The sequence below is a fragment of the Ursus arctos genome, unplaced genomic scaffold (genome assembly GCF_023065955.2).
Source record: "Ursus arctos isolate Adak ecotype North America unplaced genomic scaffold, UrsArc2.0 scaffold_7, whole genome shotgun sequence".
Taxonomy (NCBI): Eukaryota; Metazoa; Chordata; class Mammalia; order Carnivora; family Ursidae; genus Ursus; species Ursus arctos.
The window spans coordinates 67010535-67032642 of NW_026623089.1; the positions used below are offsets into that span (position 1 = coordinate 67010535).

At 45.6% G+C, this 22108-nt stretch overlaps 2 protein-coding genes across 5 annotated transcripts in view; one reads left to right on the forward strand and one right to left on the reverse strand.

The window, feature by feature from the left end:
* Positions 1-638: 638 nt before the first annotated feature.
* On the reverse strand, positions 639-14895 carry CUNH1orf131 (chromosome unknown C1orf131 homolog). 2 transcript variants are annotated; one of them, XM_048218931.2, is made up of 7 exons: positions 14806-14895; positions 12358-12704; positions 3645-3701; positions 2837-2932; positions 2611-2697; positions 2014-2066; positions 639-932 (listed from the first exon to the last, which is right to left on the reverse strand). In XM_048218931.2, exons 1-7 carry the CDS (start codon positions 14891-14893, stop codon positions 794-796), a joined length of 867 nt encoding a protein of 288 aa, XP_048074888.1. In that variant the 5' UTR covers positions 14894-14895; the 3' UTR covers positions 639-793. The 2 variants fall into 2 exon arrangements, with proteins under 2 accessions (XP_048074888.1, XP_057164369.1); XM_057308386.1 differs by lacking the exon at positions 639-932 and having other exon boundaries at positions 2014-2351.
* A 273-nt stretch (positions 14896-15168) lies between these two features.
* The window catches only part of GNPAT (glyceronephosphate O-acyltransferase), a 39623-nt gene continuing 32683 nt past the window's right edge, over positions 15169-22108 (forward strand). The window contains exon 1 of one of the 3 annotated variants that reach the window (XM_057308382.1): positions 15169-15266. In XM_057308382.1, coding sequence (XP_057164365.1) covers positions 15192-15266 — 75 coding nt within the window. In that variant the 5' untranslated portion in view covers positions 15169-15191. Of the gene's footprint in view, positions 15267-15305; positions 15433-22108 lie in introns of those variants that run through there. The other 2 variants (XM_057308385.1, XM_057308384.1) reach the window with 2 other exon arrangements.

Consider the following 22108-nt stretch of genomic DNA (forward strand, 5'->3'; position numbering starts at 1 on the left):
AATAAAAGGCAATTTGGGGGCACCTGAGTGTCTCAGTCAGTGAAGCATCCAATTTTTGATTTCAGCTCAGGTCACAATCCCAGGGTCTTGACACTGAGCCCGCACTGGCTCTGCACTCAGCCGGGAGTCTGCTTGGGATTCGCTCTTTCCCTCTCCCTCTGCCCCTCCCCCTGCTCATGTGCTCGATCTCTCGCTCTCTCAAATAAAGAAATCTTAAAAAAAAAAGGCAATTTATTTTTTTTTTTTAATTTATTTATTTATTTGACAGAGAGACAGCCACGAGAGAGGGAACACAGGCAGGGGGAGTGGGAGAGGAAGAAGCAGGCTTCCAGCGGATGTGGGGCTCGATCTCAGGACTCTGAGATTATGCCCTGAGCCAAAGGCAGACGCTTAATGACTGAGCCACCCAGGCTCCCCAAAAAAGGCAATTTAAACCTCATTATTAGCATTTACAAATCAATAAATTATTAAGTTAATGAAAATCACATTATAAGCAAATACACAAAACACCAGGGAAAGCGAATCTAGCGTACGTCTCACTGGACAAAATTAAACCACCTTTTCAATTGGTTTGCTTTATACTCCCAGTGCAGCTGGCTCTTCCCACCACACGCTCATCACCATAAAACAGACACTTCAGACACTACAAATTTTATTTCTGATGTTTTTTTCCCTAAAAATAGAAAAGCAGTCTATGAAATATAAAATAAGTAAGAATAATCTGGAAGTCTTGAAGGGTCCAGTTTCAGTGCAGTGGCACTTTCCCATTCCTCTCTTTATTTTACAAAGGACTTCACTTAGCCACTCGGGAGGAATTTATTTTCTTGATATCAACCTGGCTCAGAATCAGTGTCCCATTTTTGAATTTTCCAACCTGCCCCATTCGTCCACTAGACAAAATGCTGGGAGCTGATTTCTTCTTTTTGGATTTCCTGCAGTTAAAGGGAGAGAAAGGTAGCAGAGTTATGCTTATGAAGAGGAATGGCAGCACCATCAACCAGGTGACCACGGTCTGCTCCCGCAAACTCCTGGGGTCCTCCCCTGCACACCATCCTCCCCTGCCCTACTGCAACAACCATCCGCCTTCCTGTGGTCCCTGAAACGTGCCAGCTGCCTTCCTGTCCCAGGGCCTTTGCACTAGCTTCTTCTATGCAGAATGTTCTGCTACAGATCTTTCCAGGCTGTCCCCTCCTCTTCACTCAGTTCTCAACTCAGGAGGTCATCCCCCAGAATGACATCCCAACCCTCCCACCCCCAGTGATTTTCTTTTATAATGCTTTATTGCAACCTCTTCACAGAACCTGCTGGCACCTGACATCCCCCTGCTTACCTGTTTGTATGTTTCAGGGTGTTTCCCTCACTACAATGTAAGCTCCTCAAAGGCAGGTATACTCCCCCACCCCGTGCGATCATGGCTGAATCCCCGACACCCAACACCTATACACCTGGCATGCCGGGGACCCTCAACACAGACAGACACATGTGGCCAGGACAAATGACCACCCACGTGCAAGCTCACTAGGAGTCCAAGAAAAAGGTTAAGACAAAAGAAGTCAATTTTGAAACAGTCATTCAAGGAGAGAGAAAAGGCATTTTTGAACAAAAGCTAAGAAAGTAGCACGAAGCAACAGAATCAATACTCAGATCACAGCGCTCCGCCTCCCATGGTACGTCGGAGAACAAGACACAGCCTCAGACAGCGCTGCCATCTGGGCAGGCTCTTAGCAGGGGTTGGGAATGTCAACCTCAGTTTCTCCATGAGTTACTTGAGCTGTCTGATCTTTGGAAATGGGAGCCTGGAGAAGATTCCTGATTCAGTTCTGAGGGAGCTGTTCGATCTGGGACAATGTCTTCCCCTGTTTTCCCCTCCCAGGAATTACTCAGAATGCATGAGGGGCAGTGAAGCCCTCTAACGGGCTAGAAACACCACGTAAACTCCAGGGTGTTACTTTCAGAACTAATCAACAGGTTTATCCAGATTATTCCTCCCCAGTACCTGAGGATGTCACTCACCTGTCTTCCTGCCCTCTCCTCTTCTTTTTCTTGAAAATATCTGTGTCTTGGGCCTGATTTCAGAATTTAAAATAATATATGTGTCAATAATGGATAATGGAGATTCAAAAACAGACAAGAGGTGTGTGATCAAAAGCCAGTGAGATACCATTTACTTTTCATCTTTTTCTCAAGCAGGCATATTAAACATACGCTCAGCTTCATCCTGAAACTCTTTCAAGAGTGTGAAAGGTCGTTCCAGAAGAGTCTGATGGGAGAAACATCCAATCTTCCATTTTAGGGGAAAGGGAGGGAACAGAGCATCTACCCCTCTGCGGTCTGTCACAGGCCCTTGTGTTCTGTACAACGTAAAACGTGACATGGGAAAAAGATCACAGTGGCTGACGTGATCTGAGCAGGAACATGCTACTTCAAAGCGAGTATTCACGTGAATATGCCGGCTTCCCTGGCTAGTGTTAGAGAATGAAGCTGATCTGAACAGGTGGAGAGAACGATCGCGTCACTCTGCATCTTACTGCGGTCTACACTGCTTCCCAAACAGCAGGTCTGGCATTCCACTGCAGCCAACCACAGTAACAAAAGGGCTCTTACTCGTACCGTTCTCTTTTCTTCTTCTTTTGCTGCCTTCTTTTCTTTGATTTGCTCCTGCAACACCTTGTAATTCACATAACTGTTTTTGGGAGGCTGAAATGGGGGGGGGGAGAAACCAAAAGATATCATTTTTTATTTTGCAAGGATCTCCCAGTGACCCCTGCCCTGCCTTGCCCTGGGTGCTCCCCTTTCGTATCCTGTCTGCTGATGGAAAAAGGAAGCAGCCCCTCACCTTCGCACCCAGCATGATGGCGCGTTCCCGTTCCAAGATTCGTTCCTTCCCTTTTCCATAACCCGTGATCCCGAACCGGTGCACTTCTAAGCGAGCCTGTAGACGCAGAGAGGAATGAGCCCCGTGTGCATTCCAGGGACTCCAAGGAAGAGATCTACCCCTAGGAGTAGCCCACGTCAGACACGATGTGCTGCAGGAACTCCGTCGTGCTGTGGTTTGTGGAGCTTTGTGGAGGTCTTACATAATTTCTTACCATAACCTCACAACACTCATTCTTGTGTGGAATTTTGGACAGTTGAAGCAAAGACTTATCAGCACACAAACGAGCAACAGAATTAGGATTAAACGCAGAGCTCTGCATACTTGGATTCTCTCTGAAACAAGCTATTACCCTTCCAGGCAAGAATTTCCACTTAAAAGTACTCTCCGAACACTCTTACTCACACTGAGAAGCCATTTCTCATAGCAGCTTCAAACGCAGATCCGTGTTTATTTGTTTAAAGATGCTGCAGAGGAAGAGAAAGAGTCGCCAATGCCCACTCTTGGCAGCTGAATTACCTCCTCCTGTCTTTTTTCTCATGCATTTTAAAAACCTCGTTACAACCGCAGCACACATGCACCCCACCCTGCTTTTCTACTTACCTCTGCATCGTGGGCACTGCGGCCACCAACCAGCATGTTTTAAATGATGGCCTGATAAGCAGTGGGATTTGCTTAACCATTTCTTCAGCCATTGGACATGGAACCTTTTTTTTTTTTTTTTTTGGTATTAAAAGTTGAAAAAAATGAACAGTTTCAAACCACATACCTTCTCTAAGTTAAATTCTTGTCTATCCACATCTTTCCCAGGGACACTAGTTTTGGTCTGAAAAGAAAAAAATTCTTATTAAGATCACGTTACTGTATCATGGGAGTATTTGTCACCAATGCAGCAGTCATGTTTTACAAAGCCCTGAAACTGGCCCAGATGCCTAAATACCAAAGGATCACACAAGCATGTTGCACAAAAGTCTTCATGGAAGAAAAATGGAGGAAAAAAAATGTTAAGGTCTCAAAGCTTAAGAGAGGAGGAGAAATTTTTTTTAAAAAATACAAAAATAAAAAAGATGATGAGAGAAACCGATGTCTGTCTCTCATAAACCACATGCAGAAGATTCTGTTCAGTGGGGGGGGGGGGATTTAGAAGAGGGTGAGTGAGCAGGGATTCTGGAAGGTAAACATTAAATATTTTTTAATTATTTATTTAAATTTTTTTTAAAGGAGAGAGAGTGTGTGCATGCAGGGGGGTGGGGAAGAGGGAGAGAGACAGAGAGAGAGAGAAAATCTTAAGGAGGCTCCACGCCCAGTGTGGAGCCCAACGTGGGGCTCAGCTTGATCTCACGACCCTGAGATCATGACCTGAGTCACAGTCAAGAGTCGGACACTTAACTGACTGAGCCACCCAGGCGCCCCTAAACATTATATTAAAAAACTCTTTCTCTCCCTTTTTGTTCCCATCCAGCCATTAAAATAATGGCTAACAAAACTCTCTTAACTAAATATTTCCTTCAGGAACATCACATTTCTAGAAATGGAGATTTGTTTTATAATTCCCAATGGAAAATAATGAGGCTGCAAATGCGTTCAAAGCACATGACTCTTTACATTGATACAGCCACTAGCTCTGGTTACCAGCCAGACTGACCAAAGCTTGAGGTTTTAAGGAAATGCGTCATCACCTCTGGCTAACAGCAGTGGTCACTACTCAACCCCAAACACCACATCTGGACCAACAGGAAGCAGGCTCTAAAAGTCGTGAAGCCTCTAGAGAACGCGCCCTTCTCCCTCAGGGGACAATGGTGAAGAGTGATGCTCGCCAGGGTAGGAGCTCCTGCTCAGCAGGGGGCGCTGTGTTGGGACACCGCAGTGCCGTGCCCTACACCATGCCCTACACCATGCTGAGAGGCCATCTACAGGTCTCGTGGTCTCCCTTCTCCCAATGGGAGCTGTACTTCAGCTTATCCTGTATTTTGGGTGAGTGGGTCGGTCACTGAATGCTTCCCCAGGTGACAGGCTCTCTCCATGAGGCCGTGTACTGACCTCACAGAGGGGTTCTTACCATGACAGTGGGTAAAGCATGCAGTGGTATAAATGTTAGCAAGGTCCAGGAAATAGGAAGACGCGGCCAGTGCTCTGAGTATTAAACTAACCCACTATGGAACAGTGGCCCCCAGGCAGTCACCCCAGCGCGCTCGTCAGCTAGCACACTGCACGCTGACTCAGCTGGACAGACAGAACACGGCGCCACGGAGGAGGACGGCCATGCTCTAAGCACGTTGTCCTGCTCTGTGCTCGCTGTCACAGCAAATGCATCTTCCACGTTACTTTACCAAGATCCCTGACTTTGATGATGCTTACGATTTCCTTCAGTCACGTATTTCACAGAATCAAATGCCTTAATTAAGACCACGGGCACATGAAGGACGCCAGGTGCTTCCGTTCCTCTACCCCAGAAAGAATTATTTCCTCTTCCGTGGCTGGAAAAAAATTCTGTATTTACCCTGAAGTGAAAAAGTCTTTTCCACTGGCATGCACACCTAACCTATTTAATATGATAAATACTGACACGACTTCTGAAAAACAAACGGCTTTAAATCTTAATGATTTCGGGATCATCCCGATCCTCAAATTCAAATTTTATGTTAAAAAGAAAAACTGCGGGGTGCCTGGGTGGCTCAGCATTAAGCGTCTGCCTTCGGCTCAGGGTGTGATCCCAGGGTCCTGGGGTCGAGCCCCGCATCGGGGCTGCTTCTCCCTCTCACACTCCCCTTGCTTGTGTCCCTTCTCTCGTGGTCTCTCTCTGTCAAATAAATAAAATCTTAAAAAAAAAAAAAGAGAGAGAGAGAGAGAAACTGTATGTGGTTCACAGATCTCCAAATATCCATGAAACATGTGCCTCCTTTTCTAAAACTGAAATAGTTCTTTCTCTCTTCTCCCCTCCCATCCGTCCAGGGAAGCAGTGGCTAACTAGTCTTCTGAGTGAACATTTCACATTCAGGAGCATGAGATTCCCAGCATTACTGGAGATGTCACCGATGCCCTGGGCTGCCCCGCTGTCAGAAGATCAGCGTGAGGAAGGAGCAATCTAAGAGGACCTAAACGCTGTAATAAAATTCTTGGCCACCTGCGTGACAGTCACTGTGGGGCTGAAAGCAGCCCACAGAGGAGAGGGGCAGGCCTCTGACGTCCCCGCTCTCCCCAACGCCAGCCCCACAGAATTCCCAGTCCCCACACACTGGCCTCGGTTCATCCGGGCTGTGGGGACACCTGGGCCGAGGGCCCGCGCGGGCCTGGGTGGCAGCTTCAGTGGGACATAGATACCTTGCCACTCCCAAGTCCTCTGTGAACATTTCGCCAGAGATATCTCAGCTTTGCAGCTCTTGATGTGTTTGAGAAAGGTCCAGATTCTACATCTTTGTTTATCATAAAAGCAAACATTTGGAAAATAATTCTTAGCTCACTATTTTGTGATGCTGAGTCCATAAGCATGACCCCACCAACAACCAACTTTTATTCACAGCTTTTAAGACCTTTCAGTCCATCAGTCACCACATATTGCCTGACTTGGAAGACATCAGCACTTCTCCCTGTCCGCTTTGCCCCAGTGCTCAGTCTGCAGCAGCGGGCTTACCACCTGCGGGCGCCAGTGGTCCTCCCTGGCTTTCAGGCTCTGCTGCCTGCCTGAAGTTAGGTAGGGCTACGTGACTTTGTCTGGCCTAAGAAGTGTGAGCAGAGGGGAATATGCCCCCACCACAAGGCACCTCGAAGAGCCAGCCGTTCATCAAGCCCCCTCCTTCACCAAAGCAACTAAGAGTCTTCCAGACAGTGGAGCCCGTTATCCTGGGTCCCTAGATGAGGACAGCGTGGAGCAGCACGTGCTGTCCTTGCCAACCCTGACGGACGTGTAAGAATAATTAACTTTTGCCTTCAAACCACTAAGATGGTTTGGGACTATGTTACCAAACCACAGCCTTATCTATCCTGACCCGTAAAGCTTTACTGTCCGGCACACGGGAAAGAGAAACGTTTACAGATTTTGAGAACTTGCATGTTAGGCTCCGAAGAAAGCAGCAAGCTATAAAATGATGGAAGAGTTTGGGGGTGCGGGAGGAAGGCCGACAGTCCTCCAGGCTCAGTGAATGCGTCCATGAGCTGGCTGGCTGACCACGGCTATTTTCTGCTGCACTGGTTAGATTCTTTTATTCTACTGGTTACTGTCCAACCTTTGTCCCATGAGAGAGTAGTTGGGGAAATAAACACTCTCTTTTTAGCCATCACTGGATTTGCTGAAGAACAGGGTTGTGGAACAAAGGTAAAGGGTGCCCTGGAGTGTGGAGGATTTCAGCGTTGAGCCCTAGGGAGCGATCTAGATACTGCAGAGACTACGAGGGCAGTAAGACCCTGCGGTGGTAACGTGGGGACAGGTCTTTCTAGTGAAGCTTCTGGGTCCGCGCGCTTGTGTTACTCAAAGGACGTGGAGCCTAACCTAACCCGCTCTCTCTCTCTCTGGTGGAGCAGCTTGCAAGCCAGAAAGCCTGGGGTCTGAACCTGAGCTCCGGTTCTTACTTCACATCCACAGTCCTTTCTGTGAATCCTTAGAAAATTCAGAGGCTTTCACACTTTAGAAAGGTAATACTGCGAATCTACTGAATACAATATACCACTTCCGGTGGGGGCCAAGACCATAACCCGTGATTAAGTACACTCATATTTCTGCCAGAATATCTATGAATATTCATGCCAGACGGAACAAACAGAAATAATTCCTAAGCCTCACATGAGTTCAGGTCAGGTTTTGCTGCAAAATAAATCTGCACCAAGCCTCAAAACAAAACATAACTAAAACTCTGATTTCCGAAGTTCCGGGGTTCTAGAATGGCAGATAGGGGGCGGCCGACTGTTTAAACACGGGCACGTATCTTAACCTCTCTAGGCAGCACTTTTCTCTGTAAAATGAAGACAGGACACAGAATTGTGAGGATTCAGTGAGATAATGAACTAGTGAAAGGAAGTAATCATTGGGGCAGTAGCAAGCACCCGTAAATCTTAGTTATTATAGTGATTTGCTACGTGCTTAGTAGCGGTCTGCACGTACCTGCGTCCAGGCCGCAGAAGCCAAGAGCCCCTTCGGATCTAGAGTCCACTGTTCTATTATTTCTATTATGTCTTTCTTACCTCTTTTCTCTGGAGGCTGCAAAAGAGGCTAAGGTTCGGGACACAGATGATGCAAAAGTGCAGAAAATACCGATAAGATGTATCAGTCAAGCTACGCTTGGATCATTTTCAGCCACACCTGGTGCTTTTTCATTCTTCCTCCCAGGAAGCCTTGCACTCATTAAAGAGCAGTTAAGGGGCGCCTGGGTGGCTTAGTCCTTAGGCGTCTGCCTACGGCTCAGGGCGTGATCCCGGCATTCTGGGATCGAGCCCCACATCAGGCTCCTCCGCTATGAGCCTGCTTCTTCCTCTCCTACTCCCCCTGCTTGTTTCCCTCTCTCGCTGGCTGTCTCTATCTCGGTCGAATAAATAAAATCAAATCTTTAAAAAAAAAAAATGGTGACCAAGTTCCCTGATTAATCCATTAAATGGGGTGATGTCGGGGGAGGGTTTCCCCACATAGCCAATAAGCTGTTCTCCCATACCAGCTACAATTCAACTCAATCGTGACACTCTACCTGGAAATGGTATCAGATTGCACAGGTTAAGGGCTCTGCCCTACAAGACTGCCACCCACTTCTTTCACCAGCTGCGAGCCCATGTTGTCATCTGTGCGTGCTTCTGACCCACCACCAACAGATTAGCAGTTCCCACGACCCCCTCCTTGGGTTCGATTAGTTTGCTAGAGCGGCTCACAGAACTCAGGAAAGCCAGCTAACTTACCAGATTGCTGGTTGATTATAAAAGGATATAACTCAGGAACAGGCTGATAGGGGGGATGCACAGGGTGAGGTATGTGGGACAGGATGGGGCCCTTCTATGTCCTCTCTGAACATGTCACTCTCCAAGCACCTACACATGTCACCAACCCAGCTTTCCAAACCCCTGGGTTTCTACAGAGGCTTCATTATGCAAGTATGACGAATTTAATCACCAGCCACAGGCAATTAATTCAACTTCCAGCCCATTTCTTCTCTCCAGAGGTCAGGGAGATGGTACTGAAATTTCCAAACCTATAATATAATCATGCAGGTGATTCTCCTGGCAACCTGCCCCTTCCTTCACTGCTTCTCCAATTCACTGGTTACAAAACATACCTTTACTGCTCTCATCACTGAGGGAATTACAGGGGTTACAGGAGTTCTATGCCGGAAATGGGGGACAAAGACCAAATAAATAAATAAATAAATAAATATATATATATATATATAAACTTTTTTCATATATATAGGCCAAATATATATATAGAGAGAGAGAGACCAAATATATATATATATATTTCATATCTTACTATAAATCACCATAGCACACCATGAACACCTGTTTTCAATACACAATGCTGTTTAATCGCAGTATATATGTCATAGATCTAAGTTCCAGGGAAAGAAGGTCACTCCCTGGGTTCGGGCAGGACCAGCTGGGTTGTCCAACATGTCAGTACCTCTCAAGTATTCTCCAAAGACAACCAGCTGACTCCACGCAGGCTGTCATTATCTTATTAGACATCTGGGCTGATTGCACATCTGTCTGAACTGTCTACAACGACCCATAAGCTTTCAGAGAACAGGGGCCACAGCTATCATTTACCACGATATACAAACTCTTGGCATAGCATCACGTATCTTAATTACTCCCAACTGACTGACTATTCCTTAGCTGGCACTCCCTCTATGCATTAATAACCAGCGTTCTGGTCATTTGTATTTGTTTACATGTTGCAAGAGCAACATCCTAAAGTCTTTTTACAGGCGTATCTGTTTTTATAGTGTTCATTTTCTGTCTCCTTGGCCGGACACATTCATGTGTTCAAAGGGATACATTTTAAAAAGTAGGAAAGGGCGGAACGCCAAGAACAACTGAAAAATTTCATTAAGGTCAGAAAATCCAAAATGTTGGACGAGCCGAGGTTCCTAAGAAAAGCCACCTACAACGAAAAAGGGATCAGTCGGAACGGGAAGAAAAAGAACCCAACAGCCTGCAGCAGATGTGCTATTAGTAAGAGACAGAAATGCACTCATTCAATGCCAACGTTTTTGTCCTTTCGATTAGAAAACTTTCCATTCTAGAAAGAACCCAATGAGCCTAAGAGGAAACAGAAGACCAAGGCATCTGAAGAAATGAGGGAGGGTACTCAGATGCTTTGTTAGTTAAATTCTCCAAACACAGAATTACATATAATGCAAAGCAGTGTTCAACCTTTTTCACTGCATGGCACACACAGAAAATACTAGTATTTGTAAGGTGCACGAGGGTTCCCTGTGGTAATACTGCTCACCGTAAGCTTCCCTGGCTGGCCAGCATAGGAACTCTGGCTGGCTGAAGGGCCCAGGAAATCCGCTTCCTGGCCTGCCTGTAACAGCTCCCAGTGCCCCAATATTTGGAGTAGGAGTTGGAAACTGACCTAGAATCCTAAAATAAAGGTAGATGATTACAAAAACCACTATTAGTCTTCGAGGGAGACATGCTGGTGAGCATGACGTGAAGAGCTACCTGAATGCTAGGAAAGATGACGCAGCTGGTTTTTTTAAACCATAAAAAAGATGTGGTAAGCGCTGGATGTGCTCACACACATTCGCCAAGAATGGTACAAGCCCGACTGTCTTTGAATTGTGGTCTCCAAAAAAAGACACGTCCATGTTCTAATGCCCAGAATCAACGAATGGATCTTATTTGGAAAAAGGGTCTTTGTAGTGTCATTAAGGATCTCATGACAAGACCGTCCATCCTACATTTCGGGTGGGCCCTAAACCCAATGACAGCTGTCCTTCTACGAAAAAGGGAGGGGGAGATCTGAGACTCAGACATACAGAGAGGGCCACGTGCAGACGGAGGAAGAGTTGAGGGTGATGCAGCCACGAGCCAAGGAATGCTTAGAGCCTCCAGAAGCTGGAAGAAGAAAGGACAGATTCCCTTTCAGAGGGGAGTGTGCCCAGCCAACACCTTGAGTTTGGCCTTTCTGGCCTCCAAAACTGTAAGAGAGAACATTTCTGCCCAGCAGCCTAGGAAACGAATACAATCCCCTTTCCCTTTGATGATAGATGGAAATTTACAGGACATGAGGAAAATAACAGAAACAGAATATCTGGATTTTTGCAATGAATTTGACAAGACCATAACACCCTGGTGGGAAAAGTTGGATAAGCAACTACACCTTTCTCCTGGACTGAATTTTGAGTGAGACTTACAAATTCAGTCTGAGAGAGAATACTGGTCAGTGAAATCCAACTGTTTTCCATCAGAATGTTAAGTTCCTTGAGAGAAAACAGTTTTGCCCCTTTCGTTCAATGCTGTATCCTGATGCCTAAAACAGCATGAAAGGTCCACTCAGCAGGCTTGCGTTTCTTAATCTCTGCACATTCCTAAGGCAGTCTTGTTTTCAGAATTGGCCCTTGGCTGGTTCCTGGGAGCTGACCAATTGTCTGATAAGAGGATTTTTGCATCCCCAAGGCCTTGAGCCAAGCCACACCAAGTCTGACTAGATTGTTTATACTCACAATGTGATTTATGGCGAATACCCACTTTTTTTCTGGAGCTTCAATAACTAAGGTCAGTCTGCATATCTGCATAACTGATCTCCAATAGAAACTATGGACACCGAGGCTGGGGTGAAATTCCCTGGTTGACAACACTTCCCACATGCTGTCACAACTCACTGCTGGAGTAATGAAACACATCTCCTGCAACTCCACTGGGAGAGGACATCTAGACATTTACACCTGGTTTCCTCCAGACCTTGCCCCAGGCACCTGTTTCCTTCACTAGTTTTACTCTGTATCCTTTAGCTATAGTAATTTGTAACCATCATGGTGAGTACATGCTGAGTGTCGAGTCCTGTGAGTGCTTTTAGCAAATCCTCAAGCCAGAGGGTGGTCTTGGGGACCCTTGACACGGTCTAAAAAGATACCCATCTAGGGGTGCCTGAATGGCTCAGTCGGTACAGCCTGCAACTCTTGATCTTGGGGTCATGATGAGTTCATGCCCCATGTTGGGTGTAAGATTCCTTAAATGAATAAAAACTTTATTTTTTTATTTTTGATAAAAACTTTTTAAAACAATTTTATTGATTTATTTGAAAGAGACAGAGAGAGAGAAAGAGAGAGAAAGCACAAGCAGGGGGAGGGGCAGAGGGAGAGGGAGAAGCAGGCTCCCCGCTGAGCAGGAAGCCTAGATCCCAGGACCCTGAGATCATGACCTGAGCTGAAGGCAGATGCTTAACCGACTAAACCACCAAGGCACCCAAACCTTTTTTTTAAGAAAAAAAAGATACTTCTCTAAAACTGCAATATCAGGGTTTTCACCACGTACATATAAACTAACCAACTCGTTACCTGTGTGCTCTCATCTTGATCCAGCTTCTCTTTTCTTTTCTTATTTCTGCTGTGAAATTCTACCACTTCTACTGGCTCCCCGCTGTTCTTCAGGGTTGAGGGAGATACTGCAGCACTAGGGACTTCTGGTCCTGAAGGGGAACCAGTGGGGGACACAGCAGGAGCACGCTGCAGCTCTTCTCGGAGTTCCTTGAAGAAGTTGGAGGCACTCTTCCTTTGGCCTCTTACAAGAGAATCGGGTAGGGGAGCTGGCTCTGTTGCCATGGCCATTGGAGTCCCGGCACCTCTCTTCTTGTTTTCTCCTCTCTTTCTGATCCTTTTCTGTTCTGCTTCATCCTCTGTCTCTCCTGTTTGTTCAAACACAGAGTGGAAAAATAAATAGCTTTGGTTTTATCAAATGGTCAAACCATGTGAATGCGCTTGTACATACGCCATGGCTATCAACACCCAGACATACAAAGAAACAAAAGATTTATTTTTCTTCAAATGGTGTTGTATTTGCACGCTTTTTTTTTGTATTTTTATTTATTTTTAAAATTTTAATTCAATTAATTCACATATAATGTATTATTGGTTTCAGAAGTACACGTCTGTGATTCATCAGTCTCATATCACTGGGTACAGTGCTCATTACATCACATGCCCTCCTTAATGCCTATCACCCAGTTACCCCAATCCCCCACTCCCCTCCCCTCCAGCAACCCTCAGTTTGTTTCCTATGATTAAGAGTCTCTTATGGTTTGTCGTATTTGCACAACTTGTAGAATCCAAGATGTGCCATCATTTGCTAAGTAACTATATTCATGTCTGACTCATGACACAATTACTTCAGCCCTTACCTCAGTCCATACTAACAGCGAGCTCAAGGCAATGGGCCCTGGGGAACTGGTAATCCCAGCTGGCTCATGCTTTGCACTAAAAATGTCTGCCAGTGCAGCTGGTGTTTTGTTTTTTAACACTCTCTAGGGTTACAGGTGGGTATTAGTCTTCCCATTCTTTTTTCACTTATGAATTAAGATGAACCTACAAGTGACTCAATTTGAACACATTTATTTTCTATGAAATCCCTTTATCTCCTCTTTGTTTCACCTGTTCAATTCTGACCAGTCACCTGAAGGTTCTGACTCATTACTCACCCACGGTGCCAACCAGTATCACAGTGCTCCCTAAATATAGGCTGATCATTTATGTTTACTTATATTAAGGGTCATCTAAACTTTGGCACTGGGCACCTAAAAATAGGTAGTTACAGCCCAAGCCTTCAGAGCTCCTCACATACTTTCAAGCCTGTGCTAACATAAACTGTATTTAGGATTTGGAAGAATTATCTTTTCCTCTAGTTTTTAAACTTCTCAAGGCCAGAGACTAAGTCTCTCTGTCCTCTGATATTCCCAAGGGCGCAAGATGTGTCCACAGGACAGGTCAATTTAAGGGGAGGGACCAGGGCTAGAGAGTCTGGGGATTGGAACCCAGGCTCTGCAAATCAATAGCTAGGTGGACTTTGATAAGTTTTTTAACCCCTAATGCTTGTTTATACATTTGTAATAAATGGGATTAATGACAGTATGTATTTCACCAGGAAGCAAAGATTAAGTGAGTAAATACATGAAAGACATGGACTACATGGCAAATTCTCTATACTAATTAGCTATTATTTTTACTGTGTAAGTGAGCTTAGAATTTTGAGCAATGGCTCCAAACTACAATAGCTTTTGCAACAGCAGGTTACAAATTTAAGAAATGTTTGCTCCTTAAAGACACTAATGCCTAGGCTAGCTCTTGCCTGAACAAGGGATGTCACCTAACCTGGAACAAATTCTTCAGAGTGTGTGGAACTGTCTTCCTACTAAAGCGCCAGATGGTTGCCAATCTTGAACAACCGTTTTTCTTTCCTTTCTCCGAGCAAGATAAAAGGAGAGGCTGGCCAACTTAGTGGAAGAAAAGGTTGTGAAACGCTTCACATGAAAACCTTGTCCGAAGTCCGCGAGGGAGGAACACACTAAAGGCTGGGGCTCTAGGGTGACAAGGTGGTACGAACGCACCAGGGTCACGCGTGGCTGGAAGGGTGGTGTGGGGGATGCGGGCTTCCCAGAGGGCCGGGAAAAGTGATAGGGTGGGCTATTTCCGAGAGCCCAAGGTCCCATTTGATCACACCCTGTAAGCCTGAACGCCTTGGTGACGAGCAACTAGGTTGGTGCCCACACTCAGGGACGACTTGCGAGGCTTGATCCATGAAGAATAACAAAAGAGCGCAATCGTGAGGCGGGGGGGGGGGGGGACCTCTGTCGGAGGTGTGTGCTGGACTCGTCATGGGAACCAGGGCGGAGTAGCTGAGAAGTGCTCCACGTGCAAGAACCGAGAGCCGAGGGCGGCCCAGTTCCGAAGGCACAGCAGACCCTCAGCTGTCAGTCCACTCTCTCCACGTGGGCTGCGAGACCCTGCACTCACCAAAATCGTAGAGGTTCCGGAGCAGGGAGTCCAAGAGTGTCTGAGAGCCGGGAGGCGCGCTGGCCCCCAACCTCTGCTCCTGAGCCATGGCGGGGGCGGCGGGGGTAGGTGCCACCGCGGTACCGCCCAGAGCCCGCGGGGATTTCGGCCTCGCGGTACCCCCGCTTCCGAGTTACGCGGTGCGCGCGCGCGTCGCAGGTCCCGGCGCGGCTTCCGTCCTGGTTAAGATGGCGGCGCCCGGGGTCCTGTGGAGCGGCAGTGGAGGGTGCCGCCGCCCTAGGCTAGGTCGGGCCGCCCAGCGCGGAAGAACCGCCCCCAGCAGCAGCAGCAGCAGCACCACCGCTTAGCAAAGAATTGCAGGCCCCGCCCGGGACGGCAGCCGCAGCATGGATTCTTCCAGTTCATCTAACTCTTTCTCCGTCGGCTCCGCCAGTCCCGGCGCTGTCGTGCTCCTGTACTCGGTAGGCGCCCAGGGAAACGAGGCCCGGGGCGGGGCCACGAGAGGGGACCCCACCCGCTCGGTCCCGGCCTGCCACGGGCCACGACCCCTGGCCCAAAAGAGTGGGTCCCAGGGCCGCACAGGAGGGGTTAGGTGGTTGACTCGGTTTCCAAGGCAACGGTGTATCGGTGCGTGTGTAAATGTGTTTATGCTTTTAGAAGTTTCTCTGGGTGATGGTTCCTCTGATTCTTTTCCACTCGTTCCTTCTTGTTCCCTCCACCAGGCACGGGGCCTTCAGAAAGCCCCTGATAAAGGAATGAGGCGTGAGAATTGGATCTCCGTCTCTAGCGAGGGCTGCCTTTTCATTAAACCTGAGAAACCTGCGGGTCTGACCCGGCCTGAGATACATCAGCATGCGGCTCCCCACCCCGCCCTTTCGCTGCCGTGCTGTTCCTGGGATAAAAGTACTTGGCTTGTATGTGGGCATAGAGTTTGTAAGACGTAGAGTTTTTAATTTAGGAAGATTTGGAACTTCTGGAAATTTTTATTGCGTTTTTGTCTTCCATCCTTACTTTTTGCAGAAGTCATTTTGGAAGACAACTAATGCCACCCAGCCTCTCCCAACTTGCTTCCAACCCCCAGGGCTCCTCTTCCCTCTCCTGATTTTAACTGATCTTTTTTGACACCACAGTGTTGGTCACTCACAGTGTATGTGAAGAAATTATGAGGTGAACCTTTTGTAGTTCTCAGGATTGCACAATTCTGGGGCAATATATTTTTTTAACGGATGTATATTTTTTTAACCACTAAATTAACTTTTATCTACTTTACAAGGAAATAAAAGAATGCATTTTAAAAGCATGTTACTGTGTCCTGCAGGTTAGTGCCAATTTTGGACTTTGATATTTGCGTAGGAAAGTCATAACAGGGAAAAGACAAAACAAGATTTAAAAAAACTCAGTTTCAAAAGAGAAGAGATGTATAGGGCTATATGTCGAGGAAACAGATGTTTCTCCGTGTCCCAAAGAATACTGGTGTCCCAGTTTGTATCCTCGATGTGGAGAGCTCTGGGCTTATAATTGTTGTCAACTGTCCACTTGTGTGAGGATTTTTACACTTTTAACCTCTCTGCTCATTGACCTTCTCACCCCACAGCTCTGTGGTAGAACTATTTTGGCCTCATTTTCTGACTCTGCTATTGCAGAGCTGACATGTAGGGAAGCCGGTTGCTGTGTCCATCTGACTTGCCATAGGTAGCTTTTTCAGCCCTAAGCCGGTTTGTGAGTTGACTAAAACTTTGCACTTGTGAATTAATAGAGAAGTTTAAAACTTCCCTATTTACCACTGGTTCTTTCATGATAACACTTTTGCCAACTTTTTCACATGAAAAATTAAGGCAATTGTATGTGAGCTTTTTCTGCTTCTGAAGCTGGGTAGAACCCTCACTACTCTCATAACCGCACAGTATACTTTCATCACGACATGACCTTTTTCTTACTATTTCAGACTGTCCTTATTTCCTCAGCCACACCTATTGTGTAATACTCCATCCAATGTGAGAGTAGTGCTCAGAGATATTTAAGAAACACCTGATTGCAGCAAACATTGCAGCACTCATTACCTACAGCGTCCTACTCGTTATTCTCAACTTCCAAGATGGGGAAGTGTAAGATCCACCCCTTGCGTCCATGGAATTGAAAGGAAGGCATGGCAATAAACAATTACAGTTGAGATAAGGGCAATGACTGAATCCTGCACAGTGTGTTGTGGGAGGAACGGGAAGGAGCACCTGACCTGTTCGGAGCTTCAGAGAAGGTTTTTAAGATGAAAGTGACACCTGAGCTGAGTTTTTGAGGTGTGACTGGGGGATGAGGGAGGAGAGGAAGACTGGCCTAGGCGTCCATGTAAGAAAGCCACTCCTTTGCATGTTTGGGAGAACCAAGTAGTTAGGTAAGTGTGGAATAAAGGAGACGTGAGAAACAAAACTAAGGAGGTAGGCAGAAGGTACTTCCTAGGGGGGCGTTATATATCAGGTTTACACACCCGTAAGGATAAAATCTTCACTTTCTAACGGAACACTTCAGGATGATCAGATTTGTATTTTTGAAAGTCTAAGAAGACTAGATTTCTGGAGTGGTTATTTGTGTGGATAACCTGTACTTGAGTAGAGACTGCAGGAGGAGAATCTGATTGGAGAAGGAATCTGATGCCGAAAGCATGGAGATCAGCAGAACACTATTGCAGGAATTCAGAGAAGTGATGAAAGCCTGAGGCAATGGCAGTGAGCCTGGGGAGAGGGGAGATGGGTGAGTTTGTATGATATTTAGGACCGTGGAAATGCTGTGGCGAAGGAAAAGGAGGTTTCTGTGATTTGGCACCTGGGTGAGTGTTGATGCCTTTGCTGATAGGAAATCTGGGAAGAGGAACAGGTTTAGTCAGGGTAATATAATAATTTCAGTTCGGGATGTGTTCAGTGTGAGATGCCAGTGGTAAAATTAATGATTTTTAACTTATGGATTACTATGTTATGGACCTGATACATCACAAGATGTGGGGGAGACATCCAGATAGAGTTAGAAATATGGTACCAGAGCAAAAGAGGAAGGTCTGGTCTAAATACATGGATTCGTCAGACATCAGCAAGTAGATTGTATGTGAAGCCATAAGTCTGCCTGCAATCTTTGAATGAGACCACAGAATGAAAAGAAGACTGAGCTGGAGAATTACTGGCATACTTAGAACCCTGACTATGGCTTCCTGTTAAATCTGAATGAAAAATCTGGATTCCTTACAATATCTTACAAGACTTCATAATTGCTACCTCCCTGATTTTACTCATCCTGTGCACTGCGCTTCAACCACCCCGGCCTTCCGTTTCTCAGAAAGTAAGCATGCTCTCCCAAGAGTGCTCGCTGTTCCCTCTGTGTGGCATGCTGTTTTCCCGGAAATTTGCATTGCTACTCTACCCCCCCTCCCCCCCGTTTTTTGGTTTGTTTGTTTGGTTGGTTGGTTGGGTTTTTTTTTGAGGTCACAGCTCAAATATCACCTCTCAGAGAGGCCTTACCCAGCCATTCAATCTAAAGTAGCTGTCCAGTCACTCCTCCTTATAACTCTATTTTCTTTATATCCCCTTTCCAGTGTTGTGCTACAGTAGTCTTGTATTGACTCTCAAAGCTGATTGTTAATTTTCCATGATGTTTGTGAGCCCATTGTTGGAACACAGCTGTTATTAAAAATTAAAGATTAAGTTTTATAAATTTACAGTTAAATACAAAAGTAACAAATACTCGAAACTCGGCATTTCCTAATTTTTTTACTAGATTTTTCTATTATCTACTCTTTTGAGGTTATTTATGTCTATGATACTTTGAGATGGAAATATAATCATGGCTACTACACATCTCTCCCCAGCTCTGTGTTCAGTGAGGTCATGTCAGTAGCTTGACATCTACCATGGTGGGAGTGTAAATGCCACAGAAATGGCGAATGCTATAAGTCAGGGCCCTCATGTAAACACTCACCAGCATGCTGCTGCTAGTATGCCTAAGTAAACTTGCTGTCTTTCCTTAAGGAAGTGTAGGCTCCTTCATTACACATTCTTTGTCTTGTTCATGCTTTATTCGCAGCCTGTAGAACAGTGCCTGGTACACTGTGGGCTTTCCATAACTATCTGTTGAATGAATGGATCCTCCAGAGCAGTCTGAAGGGAGATACAAGGAGAAGGCTGTTTAGCTACAAATAAGGGAGAGCTGCTATAAAAAGTAAGAGTGAGAAACAAAGGAGGGAAATAAACTACACCTTCTTTTTTGGGTTCCTCTTTGTATTGTGTTCCTAGATAAGTAGCCATGTAAATATATTTATTTTCTGATGGTAAATACTTCTCCATCATGGTTTAGGGGAGGCCAATGAATGAGTAGTTAACTCCCAACACCAGCTGCCTGTAGGAATCACTTGGAGTACTCTAAAAAAGCATTCTGGGGGCGCCTGGGTGGCACAGCGGTTAAGCGCCTGCCTTCGGCTCAGGGCGTGATCCCGGCGTTGTGGGATTGAGCCCCACATCAGGCTCCTCCGCTATGAGCCTGCTTCTTCCTCTCCCACTCCCCCTGCTTGTGTTCCCTCTCTTGCTGGCTCTCTCTATCTTTGTCAAATAAATAAATAAAATCTTTAAAAAAAAAATAGCATTCTGATGCCCAGGTACCTTTCACAGACCAAATTAATCAAGAATCTCTAGGGGCACCTGGGTGCTCAGTCAGTTAAGTGTCTGACTCTTTATCTCAGGTCTCGGTCTCAGGGTGTGGAGGCTACTTAAAAAAAAAAATCTCTAGGGGGACCTGGGCAACAGTATATTTTTAAAGTGCCCAGGTTATTCTCATGCGCAGTCTGGAGTAGAACCTATTGGATTAGACATCGGGGTAGGACCAGATTGGGGGCAGTTTGAGCTTGAGCCTGTGAATATTGGGGAGCCATCATCAGCAGGGTTCAGGAAGTGGCTTCATTCAGTAATTTATTTTTTTCATTCTACAATGATTGAATTCTTACTAGGAACTGGGACTACAAAAGCATATAAGACACATTACCTACACAGACAAGAAGTTTATAGTCTTGTAGGGGCGATACCAATCCCGGTTAATGAAGCACTTTAGATGCTGTCGTGAAAGGCTCAGTCAAGGCTCAGAGGAGAAGGTGATCAGTTCAGTCTAGGTTGAGGGGAGAGTTGGGAATGGTACACGGAGGTAAACAGGAGCTGTGGTTGATGGCTACGTATTTCCAGATGAACAGTGTGGAAGGGTCTCTCTTTCTCCATCTCTCTCTCCTCTCTCTCTGTGTCTCTGTGTTTGTGTGTGTGTATATATATGTATGTATGTACATGTATACGTATTTGTAAATATTTTATATGTTCATGTATATATTGATATATATGGTATATATTTGTCTCCCCAGATGATTCTGATCCTTTTCTCTTTCCTTCCCCAAGACCACTAAGTGGAAAGTCTCTGTGTCCCCTTTTATCCCTAAAATTATATAGTATATAATGGTAGTTTATTGCATTGTACCAAGTCTGAGTCTATATATAAACTATTGTTTTACTAATGAGAAATGTGAAATTTGAGAAGGTTCTTGAAACTCAGAAGTAAGAGTATAGTATGTTACAAGGACTGCAGTTTTACACCAGAATCTAAAGCTTAGATTTTTCCCACATATATTCTCTATATATGTGGGCATTAAAATGTTCATGTTTGCATACTTCACATGTTTTACATGCTACCCTTTTTGTATTGAAACTCGTAAATGCTCTTCTGTTTATATTCTCCCTATGCCTCGTCATGTCCTCAGTTTAACAGTCTGCATCTTTTTCCGTTACTTCAACATTTAGTCATTCAGTTATGCATTTGGAATATCCAAATGCAGCTTGATGCTTGGAAATACAAAGAGGATATGTGTTTCCCATTTCAAGAGAATTGCATTTTAGGGAGACAGACATGTGAACAATTGCAGGGTTATGGCTACATACCCTAATAGATGTAGGTGGTAAGTAAAGACATTCTAATGAGAAGGGCAGAATCAATCCCTGTGGGCAGCTCAAGGAGGGTTTTCACAGCTGTGATGCCTGAGCAAGGATGACAGAGGAACAAAAAGGCCTTTGGGGCCCAGAGATGAGCGTGTGCCAAGGGCCAGAAGAAATTCCGCTCTGAATTGTATTAGGGAAATGCAAATCACTTGCTATTGAATAGACCTTGAGCTTGGTGGCCTTGAGTCTGCAGAGGGAAGGACAGGCCAGGTCATTCTGTGATACCAGAAGTGGCTTAGGTCTTAATTCTAAAGGAGGTGGGGAGTCATTGAAGTATTTTAAGCAGGGAACAATTTGGTCAGAATTGTGTTTTGAGAAGAGCACATGGCAGCATGAAGGGTTGATTCAAAGGGGCAAGGAGACCAGTGAGGAGGCTATGGTGGTAAAGTGCCCAGGCTGGACCTGTGACTGAGTAGTCCTGCTACATCCTTAAAGGCCACCTGGACAGGATTAGATGGATGGTGTGTAAGGGTGAGGGAGGAGGGGTCTAGGATAAGGCAAAGGGAGGTACAAGGTACGGTGGTTGTTGAGATTTCTGGGAAATAATCGGGTTGTAGGATTGTGCAGAGAAGAAATGAGCTCAGTTTGGGGAAGCCCAATGGTGAAGTGTTTGCAACTAAATGTGTCTATGAGGAGCTCACATGGGCGAAGAGAACAGAGCAGGAGATTCAACAGCGTGTATAATTAGTATCTAAAGCCCGTCGAGTAGGTGTGAGGACTCAGCACGGTGTATGAAGGTAAGAGGGTTGGAGATGTTAACATTAGGGAAATGGGAGGAAAGAAGACATATGCTAGTTTTGGGGGGAAGTTTTCCCCTCAGGTTGAGAGTCGCTGGTTTAGAGCAATGAGGTGGATCTTCTGCTGTGACAAGAGTCGTGAATTAAAAACCAAAGTAGGAAAATTTCGGGGTGGTTGGAGGGAAAGGAGGGCACCCTTGAGAATGGTGTCAGGCCGGAGGGAGGTCTAGGAAGATGAAGACTAGAAAGAGACCAGGGTTTAATGATTAAATTTGAAAGAAATAATGCATTTTCTTAAAATAGCAGTGCATGAAAAATAATTCAGATGTCCGTTATTAAAAAATAATGCGGTGGAAGAAACTTAAATGAAAGGGAAGCGTTTATAACATGAAGTGGAAAAATCAGGTGGCAAATCAAAATGTATGTGTGTCAGGGGAGGGAATGTGTCTACATGCCCAGAGAAAAAGCATCCACTAAAATGGACCCTGGGTCATTGGACAACAGGTGATTTTAATTTTCTTCTGTGTGCTTTACTGGGTCTTCTAGATTTTTATAATG

Coding starts and splice junctions, on each gene's coding strand:
- CUNH1orf131 (XM_048218931.2), bottom strand. CDS start 14,893: ATGGCTCAGGAGCAGAGGTTGGGGGCCAGCGCGCCTCCCGGCTCTCAG. Junction 2,067..2,610: donor AAGAAGAAGAAAAGAGAACG/GTACGAGTAAGA, acceptor TTCTGAAATCAG/GCCCAAGACACAGATATTTT. Junction 933..2,013: donor AGGAGAGGGCAGGAAGACAG/GTGAGTGACATC, acceptor CTTTAACTGCAG/GAAATCCAAAAAGAAGAAAT.